Raw genomic sequence first — 9963 nt, 5'->3', positions numbered from 1 at the left:
ATGAGGGGCTAGTGTCAAGTTACGGTCCCTGCAGGCTGCGTGGCAAACAAAATGGTTGCTAAGGCAACACCACCATCAAGTAGCTTAGCTAAATTCTCGACAAAATAACGTATAAATAGAACATTATATGGAACGTATAAATATTACATCCTTTTTTGTAATCATAGCGACTACTGGGGTTTGAGGAGGCTTACAAGAAACTCATAGGATGATGTGAGGATAAATCTTGTCCAGGAAGATGTGACATATTACCAACACAAGCTCGGTAGTGCTTACAGAAAAGGGCATTTACACTGTACTCTTAATACTTATCTTTATTATGAAAGTGTTTTCAAAGTAAAATGATCCTCATTACAATGATTGCTTCCAGGGATCAAGAATGAATAATTATATTTTCATATAAAAATCAGCAAAACATAATAACAATACATAAAGTAATTCTAATTGGCTAACAGTACATCATTCCATTTCTGACAGAGATGCTCAAGCGCTGAATTGTCTTAACAAGTAAAGGTTTTGTCACCTATTCTATTTCTCACGGCAAGTTGAAAAAAATCAAATCCCCAAACTAACCACCTTCCCCTTGCATGACACCAAATGGCTATGGAGGTAACTGATCAGGTGGGTAAAGAGGTGATGAAAATCATGAGCTTAGAGGCTTTATGAAACTTTGGGAAATCAGACTTGGAGGGTGTTTTCCATGTTTAAATTAATGAAGCTCTAAGTTCCAGAATCACCACATAACTATTCCTATTACAGAGCTAATTTCTCTTTGGCAACTAATCTTTAAAAACCCCTCATTTTTAAGAGCAGTTTTACAATGAAAGTTTTAAAAAATTACTGTAGATCCAAAAGAAAAAAAGATGTCTTTATAAAATCTAATTTTTCACTTAACATAGAAATCATACCAACAGCTGTTGTTCCCTGGTTTCCAGGCCATGCAACATATACCGAAATAGGAAGCCAAGCTTTCACGGACTTGTGTTAAGGAAAACAGGCTCACGTGGGCACAATACTTTTTAGGAAAAATGGAATCAGGCATAGAAGGAAGTATGGTACACAACTGATCCAAAGGCTATTGGGAAACTGATAGCAGATAAGTGACAATATTCTGGCTTCCTTTTATTAAGAGTCCCAGGAGACTTAAAGGAATGTGAGTGAAAGATAAACAAGACAGATCCTAGGCTAGTGGTCCCCTCCCATTGCTTCCTGGGCTATCTTGAGACTGTCTAGTCTTGTGGAGATACCATATGATGGGCCGTCTGCCTGCAGAGACTTTGATCGGATGGGGTCTCAGCTTGTGGCCATTTGGTAATGTGCTCCTTTCAAAGGCTTCAGGTTGAACTCACGTTGGAAAGACTAAAGTTCTCCTTTGGGTGTCTACAGATCTTATTAACAGTTACTTATGATGTTTTACGTTCTCTAACACAATTTTCTCCATAAAAACCATTATCAGGTATGCTCCCTCTGAGCGCACGTTAGAGGTGTTCCAACAGCATAGAGTGGCCCAGTGAACAGGCCTCCTCGGCATCTACTGAGCGCCCCCTAGGGGACGGGAGGGGACCATGCATACAAATGCAAACCACAGGGCCTTTTTCTGGCCTATTACTAATGAAGAATAAAAATGTGGCCACAGCGAACCAGTGCTAATTACTATCTGGTAATTTGATAATGGTACAATTTCATTTAACCAAGAGAAACTTATCCCTGCTCTGGGGACAACAATAACTTCATTTAAAAAAATATCTTGCTGCATTTTGCATGAACTGTTTGTGACTGACAGTACTCCTTCTGTGGACAGCACACAAGTGCAGACTTTGATCTCATTTGATCTTTTCTTATTTTAACGTTAGGAACATTTCAGGGCTACTAATATTTATCTACAAAGCAGGAATGAGCCAAAGACAAAGTAAAAAAAGTGAGCTAATTAGAACCTTAAGATCTCAAATAGCACATGAAATGTAAACATTTAACCTCTTACTTCCAAAGGATTTCTTGAAACCTCTTTGGACATAATGATATCATCACACATACTGATAAAGAGAATTATTTAATACCTTCAGAATTATTCTGTATACTTTTCATACTTCAAATTAAGAAAAAAATACTCAAATATTCAGGCAACTTTGGCATTAACATCTCCAAGAAGGGGACAAAAATAACTACCAATGCAAAAATCATGAATAGATTGGGAACAATCACGGGTGTCCATAAAGTTCTCTTGGAAGAGCTCTTTTGTAAAGACTCAGGTAACTTGGAATGAAATGTAATTTTTTACTTTGGCCCAGATAAATGAGGTTGAAAAATATAGAGTGGAAGATTCAGGCCCTTTCTACCCAAGGTGCAAGCATTTAGTTTGCTCAAATTCAAACGCCATCCAATACTCAGAACGGAAAGTTTGGGAATGGAACTGGACATTTTGAGATTTACCCACCATTTTGGCTAAAGGTGACCTGATTTTATCCCACTAAAGAGTTATTTCTCTCATCCAATTGCTTGTTCTCTTTGGAGAGCCTATCTTTTTTCCTAGTTCATCTTTGTTAGATGCCTATTTCATTATCTGATGGTACCTCAGGATACCATCTGTCTAGCAGCCTAGCAGGAGTTGGATGTTAATAAAATCCTGGGGTGAAGCAGAAATCATGTGCATTTTTTCCAACACTTAGTTTAATAATCCAAAGTAGTTGCTCCCCCATTCTCAACATTCGTATCACTTAGTTTGGAAATGCGAATTACTTAGATGCTGACTTTAGGGCCTCCATGATCTTAGCTCTGAGACAAAGAGGCTGAAGGAGTCTACCACTCTCAGCTGTCGGGGGGCCATGAACAGGAAGTGGAGAAGGAGGTGGGAAGTTTCTATTGCACATGGCAGATGGTTTTCATGAAAAAAATATGGATAAGGACCAGTCAGTGATATTCTGGTTTTATCACGTTTTTTTGAGAAACATACAGGTACATACATAGATCACATATTTTTATATCATTTATTGACCCAAGGCCAAATTCTACTTGATTTTCTACATTTTTCTCCTTCTAATCAATCTACAAAAGCTATAGAATTGGAGAATAAGATATTACCTTTTCTAGACTCCTTCCTACATATCTCTTTGTACCTTGGGAAGGTTTGAATATGACCAGGACAGGCTAAGTTAATCAATGGGAAACAACACTCTTACTAAACCTACAGTTTACTTTACAAAATCCACTTCCAAAGCTATGGCTTGGCACAGGTAGAAGATAGGCTATCTCACATATTTTCCTCTCTCAGCCTTATCAGGCCACCATGGGAGAGCAGTAGACAAGATATATTATTCTTCATCTCAAAAGCCCTACAAACACCATTCTGATTAGTCAAAAAGAACTCTTTGCCTTAAAATGTAAAATGAAATAAAAATCCACAGATACACGGAGGACTGCGTTAAGTTACTGCCATTGGTCAGAGAGGCTCTGAGAATTCTCAATCCTTCTAAGTGACTTTTGGGAAAAACAGAAGATTGTTCAGATGTCTTTGCTAAGGACAGACTTAATTTTCTTCATTTCATGCAAATCTTCTAAACCTTTAATTTACAAGCTGATATTCTGAAATTATTTTTCTGTGCTAAAAGTGTCAGATGATCCAAAGTTGAACACACTGTGGTTCTCTGGTTTATTTCACCCATCAGGGGACTTGCTCTAGACACTAAAGCAAGGCACGAGTCATTCTTCTGTTCCACATTTTAGCTGATAAGAAACTTTCACCTTCTCAAAAATTTTCAGCTATAACATGCATGCTGTTTACTTTTTATATATCTGCATTTTAGCAGATGTTCAGATGACTTAACAAGTATATTTGGTATTTAATGATAGGTCTTACAAATACGACCATCCACAAATTACACTCCTAGACATATCCCTGTTCTGTGAAATAAAATAATAAGGCTTTACAAGAAGAGTTAGTTATACTGTTTCTTCAATAAACAAGCAGACATATTTCCAAGGCTCTTCAATCATTACTATGGACCATACCAAAAACACACTATTTTATAAATAGGTGGGAAAAGGGTTAACATTACAGCGTGAGGTTTTTGTTTGGAAGTATTAACACTCACGTTGCACACTGTGGGCACAAAGCTTTATTTCAATTTTTAAAAAAATTGAATTGAATACGAATGGTTTTGGGCAGGACATGCACTTGCTAGTATTTTGCTGTTCCCTTCACTAGCCCTGACTTGCACATTGATATCACTGCATTGTGGTTTGGGGCTCTTTTTTTAGAAGATGGTCTTTCTGATTTATGAAATAAGTATTTATAATACCTTTTTATTCCCTCTTACTAAAAGTTGGTTTCAAGAAAAGAGATAAAATCTTTGGTTTATGTGTGTGGTTTTCTTATCTATACATAAATAACACTGCCCTGTAGGAGACTATGGAAACTTATTTTTTCAGTAATCTTTCTCATTGCTGAGTAGAATTTTTATTGTTTTTTTTCTGGAAATAGCTCCCTTTGAACAAAAATTCCTGGAAACTGAGCAAGTTCTTCAAAGAAGCAAACAAAAGGACTTAGAGAGTAACACTGCTCAGTTTCTAGTAACAGGAAATTCTGTTATGTTATGGGTTATGTTTAAGGAGAAAAGACAAACGGTAAAATAGTCTTTCTCCCATTGGCTTTATTTTGCTCAGAAAAATAAAAACATCAAGATCAAATACTAGATAGGGCGCTTTCTTTAGAGCTGGTTGCGGTAAAGTGCTTTGCATTAGAGGTGACTTTTGCCAACTCTTGGAAGTCTCCTTTATCTGTTCCAACATATACTTAGCTCCTTTTTTTCATGACATGGCAAAAGACGGCGCTAATTACAGGGGTAGTGGTAAAACCTGGTTGAAATCTGCTGCTCTCTTTGTATTATTCTCAGATCATGGGACAAATTCCCAGTAGGAAGAGTGACTTCTTTGTTTGTAACCATGACCTTAAGTCTTCCTTCAGAGCCGGCGCACTGACCCCGTAACAGAGAATAAAAAAATCTCTGTAACCTCCAAAGTTAATCCCCAGCTAGCTGCCATTCTCACTGAAGAAATCTTGGCTGTGTGAATAAGAAATGACATCTAATCCAAAGCAATATACTACAAAACAAATTTTTTAAGTCCTCCAATAACCACACTCTTTAATTGCAACAGCTAATCGACCACGAAGAGTGACAATTACAAAACTGAGCTCATCCTGTTCCAACTTTACACTGGGACAAAGCTCACTGAGACTGTACAGGCCATTTCGAAACAGGCACTGTAACGCAAAGAAAGCAAACCTATTTGGAGCTGTACGAGAATCCTGCGCTGGGATTTGCTTGCTCTAAGTGACCAATTAAGCTAAGGCTCCTAGCGGACTGGCTTAGGGGAATAGAAAGGGATAGAAGCAGGTGGAGCGTCTCCCTCACTGTCATGAACCCAGAGAGTAAAAAGGAGTGAGGAAACCCTCTTTTGTCCACAGATTCACAAACAAATACAAAAAAATAAATAATATTCTAAGACAGTACAAATGCAAATACTGTTCCCTTGTGCCAATTACATAAAGCATGCCTACATATACAGAATGGTAATTCTTCCTCATTCACAGACAGGACATATGGCAGTGCACTATTCAAAATGCTTTGATAATCCTAATTTTTGTTTCTGGTGCTGAGAGATTATGAAAGGAACTGCATTTGCAACTTATTAAATACTTCCAGGAACAAACAGTTCACTTTATTTGGGACTTGTAGTTTTGAGTAATTAATCTTCCATGGAGCAAGGGCCAGTGAGGAGATACCCGTTGGTACCACTGGTCCCATTGGTGGTGGTCGCGGCATGGGGGTTACTCCCCGGAGGTTCCGAGTCCTCCTCATCTGAGCTAGACTCAATATCGCTTCGATCGTCCTTGGACACCTGTGGAACACGAGAAGGTGAGTGCAGCCAGCTCTGAGGGAACCGTTAAGGTATGGCATGCTCAGAAGTATATGCACAATCACACATGAAGAAAAACAGATCTAAATATTGAAAACATCGAAGAGGATAGGAACATTGCCATAGTAATAAGTTCCCCTTCTTTGGAGATAGACATTTGGGTGACTAAGTCAGTTATCAAGGAATGCAGGTGGATTTAGGCATCGCAGGGGGCTAGCTTTGTTGACTTCCTTAAGGTGCCTTTGGATACTGAGAATGTACTAGACCATGAACCCCACTCTTACTGGCAAAGTAGCATATGGTACTGCTGGAATGGCACTATAGGAATTTGGTACAAATGGATCCATTTATTCTCGGATGACCACATTCTCTCTGAGAATCATTTAAAGTCAGCTCTTAATTACCTACACTAATGGAGATATTCACTAGCTCTGTTCACTAAAACATCATTCTTATTTGGCTTTTTTTTTTTTTTTTTTTTTTTTTTTTGCGGTACGTGGGCCTCTCACTGCTGTGGCCTCTCCCGTTGCGGAGCATAGGCTCCGGACGCACAGGCTCAGCGGCCGTGGCTCACGGGCCCAGCCGCCCCGCGGCATGTGGGATCTTCCCGGACCGGGGCATGAACCCGTGTCCCCTGCATCGGCAGGCGAAGTCTCAACCACTGTGCCACCAGGGAAGCCCTTATTTGGCTTTTTAATGCATTCGTTGATGATTTAATTTTTCTTTTTTGTCTGCTAGAATTAAGTCGAAATTTTGTTTTGTATACCACATAACAACTAATCGCAGCAGGAGGCATCTGGGGCACTTGCTGGGTGAGGTCTAGTTGAAAATATTTCCCAAGGAAAATCTACTGGCTCGATCATCATGAATTGGCTCCCATCATCCAGGGTTCTTCCCTCCTCCACTCAGACTCTACAAGTCATGAGTAAGGCACCAGGATATAAATCTATATGTTACCATAAAGGATGAAAAAAAATCAGACTGTCTCACAAGGAGGTAATGTAGGAAGAAATTACAGAAATACTCTACTGCTTATAAAACTGAAAGAGTTTGAACCTCCTACTCTATGTCTACATCATGGTAAACATTTTTACCCCACAGGCCTTAAGACCTTTGAGTAACTGCGTGCTGTTTACTTATTGTCTAAGGGGGGTGGTGGTAGCAATAGGGACCTGGTGGCTTCATAGAAAGTTTCCCAGTCTAGTCCCTTATGATTCTCTAAGAGGTGGCTTGGGAAGTCGGCAGAATCTCCTGGGAAGCTTTTCAGAATGAACTGGGTTCCACATCTCATCCTCTCTGTCACTGCTACCCCCAACCGGAGAACCCTGGAATCCACTGCCCTCCCAATTTGAGAAGCCACAATCACTGCAGGAGAACGTCACCTTCGTCAGGTGGGGTGGGGTGAGGTGGGGACAGGAGAAAGTCCTGAGCTGAGCACTGCTGCTCCAGCCTAAGCAGAGATGACTGAGTAAATATGTAAAAATGGATCTCACTCCAATGGCCCTTGAGATGAGATGAGACTCACAAGGACCATCTCCAAGAAGATTTAGATACTGAAACACCAAAATGACTAGATTATAAGGATACTTTAACTTAAAAAAACATGGGTCACAAAGACAGCGTTAGAATAAAAGCTCCACTACGTTTGGAAATCCATTAGTCATAAATTAAGCTGCTAATAGGAAAGAAAACTCCAGTGTCAGAGAGCGATTAATTTACATTTGCATGCTTAGTAAGATTATTTTTAATTGCATTTGGGAAAAAAAATCTATACTTATGTTACCTCCAAAGGAAGGAACAATTTAGAATATCTCAAAATAAACCACAGGAAAGTAGAGTCCATAACTCATGGCCAAGATGAATCTTACTGCCCTAGGTGAACAGCAAAGGCAGTTAAGATATTTTGAAGCCTGAGGTCTGGAATAAAATTGACTGTCTCCTAATAAAGTTGAAGAAGTAAACTAGAGAGAAGACAGCGTATCTGGTGGAAATAGCAATGCAATAAGGACACAAATCATCTAATCTACAGCCTCCCTGCATCTTCAGTTACCATTATCATACTGACAGTATTGTGCACATTGATTTAATTTGTATCCAAATGAGAACAGGAGCGTTTTTTAAAATAGAAATACATGCTCATTTTAAAGAGTACGAGGTCACAGAGAAAAAATGAACTCTTGCTTTTAAACAATTCATTGCTAAAAATATTTTGTATTTACATAGGAGCTGATGCGGAGAATTGGCTTCATAGTACGTGACTAGATGTCCCAAGCCCCGGCGGAAGGGGCTCACAAAGCGGTCACGTGCTGTTCCGCTGCCCAGGGCAGCCCTGGCAAAGAGCCGATGCTCTGGCCTCCCTTCCGGACCGCGTTGATCCTCTCCCCAACTTAGTTCTGTTTCTCATACTTCACTTTGGTCTATTTCTGTTTTTTAGCTGACATGTTGAACATCAATTAAAGAAATCCATCTCCTTCGTTGGATCATGCAAAATTTAGCAGAATGAAAGCTCACACAAAAGGTCACTAACTGAGCTGTCCCTAGCATCCCTCACAGCTGGTGGGAGCCACACCTCGGTTACAGCCTCCAGGCAGTGCCAACAGATTAGACAGAACAATATGCATGGAAACAAAAGCATCAGAGTGCCCCTCCAACGGGCTAACGTGGGACCCAGGACTGGCATAGAGAGAGAGGCGTGAGAAACTTACATGTAGAGGGTTCCACTTCCCAGACTTCCAGGTTGGCAGAAGGAAGAGAACGAACAATGAAAGTAAGAAAATGTCACAGAGAACGTTCCAGAAAAGTCACTGCTCTACACAGAGGGCTTGAGGCCTGGGAACCTTTATTCAAATCAGCTTCATGAGCCCATTTTTAACCAAAGGGATTTAACTAAATTTTTACTGACAAAGTCATAAATGGTCATACTGCATCAAGCAACCCTTTCTCATAAAATAAAAGAATTATTAAATTTCTGTCTGGTATAAGTATAATCAGAGGAGGACCAAGGGAGACAGAGAAAGGGAGAGTAGGAACACAACAAATAATATACCTCCATTGAATCTAAAATTATAAATGCAGATCATTCAGCAAAGCGATGCTACATGTAAAAAAATCAACTAGACAGAAGAAAATGCAAGTTTGTATTGTGTTTCCAAGAGGTTATGCTAAACCTTGAAGGAGAAAAAACAGTTTTGATGATATTCTAAATAATAAATAATGTTCTTGTTGATTAGAAGAACACAAAACCATAATTTTCTGGGACATATTAGAAAGGGTGAGTTTTATCTTACCTTGCCTTTTGAAATAGCTTTGCAAGCTATTTTTACGATCAAGTAAGACCAGAAGCAGTTCAAGCCTTGTATTACCAACAGCAGTAGGTTAAAAACCCACCAGGAAGGGTAGGGTCCAACAATCTCCCAACTTTCAAATAATGTGGTATTTAACACCCTAAGGAAAAGGAGAAAGTAATCATTGAACACAGCTTTTCACTTTGCCTTCAAAGGAACTCTAGTTACTGCAAAGAAGCACGAAGTCAATGATATCCACTGACTACTCCCTGCAAGGATGGTCTGAAGGCTGACAAGGTACTTAGAAGAGTCATCACCGGAACGATTCCCCTGGTGGCATAACATTCCTTTGGATTCTAGCTTGAATAGTGTACTTGTGCTCCCATTCACTTTTGTTGTCATTTCTCCCGTTAATTTTCATTACGTTTTCAATTGATTCTATTTCTCACTACTGGTTAAAAGGCCTGTATCATCCTTGAAGTTGCTTTTGGCCTTTAAATACGTGTGAGGAATACCATTTAATAATATTACATTGCAAGGAAAAAAAAAAGAGTAATTAATTCCAGACACACTAGTTAAGTTTAAACTATATGCTTAGCACAGTGAGTTAGAATATACTTAAGACCTAATGCCTGTCCTCAAGTGGTTTATAGTCTAGTAGGGGAGCCTGTACTGGGTCCTGAATTTTGTAAGCCTTCCCCTGGGAAAGAACTGGCAACTGAAAGATATCATATTGAAGTGATGTCTCGAGATGAGTGTTGGAAGG

The 9963-nt window shown here is 39.4% G+C and overlaps 1 protein-coding gene across 1 annotated transcript in view; it reads right to left on the bottom strand.

The window, feature by feature from the left end:
• Window positions 1-299: 299 nt before the first annotated feature.
• CERS6 (ceramide synthase 6) overlaps window positions 300-9963 on the bottom strand; it is a 320859-nt gene continuing 311195 nt past the window's right edge. Inside the window, exons 9-10 of the mRNA XM_079924293.1 lie at window positions 9201-9357; window positions 300-5895 (exon numbers count right to left, since the gene is read on the bottom strand). Of these exons, the coding sequence (XP_079780419.1) occupies window positions 5743-5895; window positions 9201-9357 (310 nt within the window). The 3' untranslated portion in view covers window positions 300-5742. The remainder of the gene's footprint in view (window positions 5896-9200; window positions 9358-9963) is intronic.

Source organism: Stenella coeruleoalba (genome assembly GCF_951394435.1).
Source record: "Stenella coeruleoalba genome assembly, chromosome: 6".
NCBI lineage: Eukaryota > Metazoa > Chordata > Mammalia > Artiodactyla > Delphinidae > Stenella > Stenella coeruleoalba.
The sequence above is the reverse complement of the archived record's forward strand: the minus strand, read 5'-3'. Positions and strand labels throughout refer to the sequence as shown.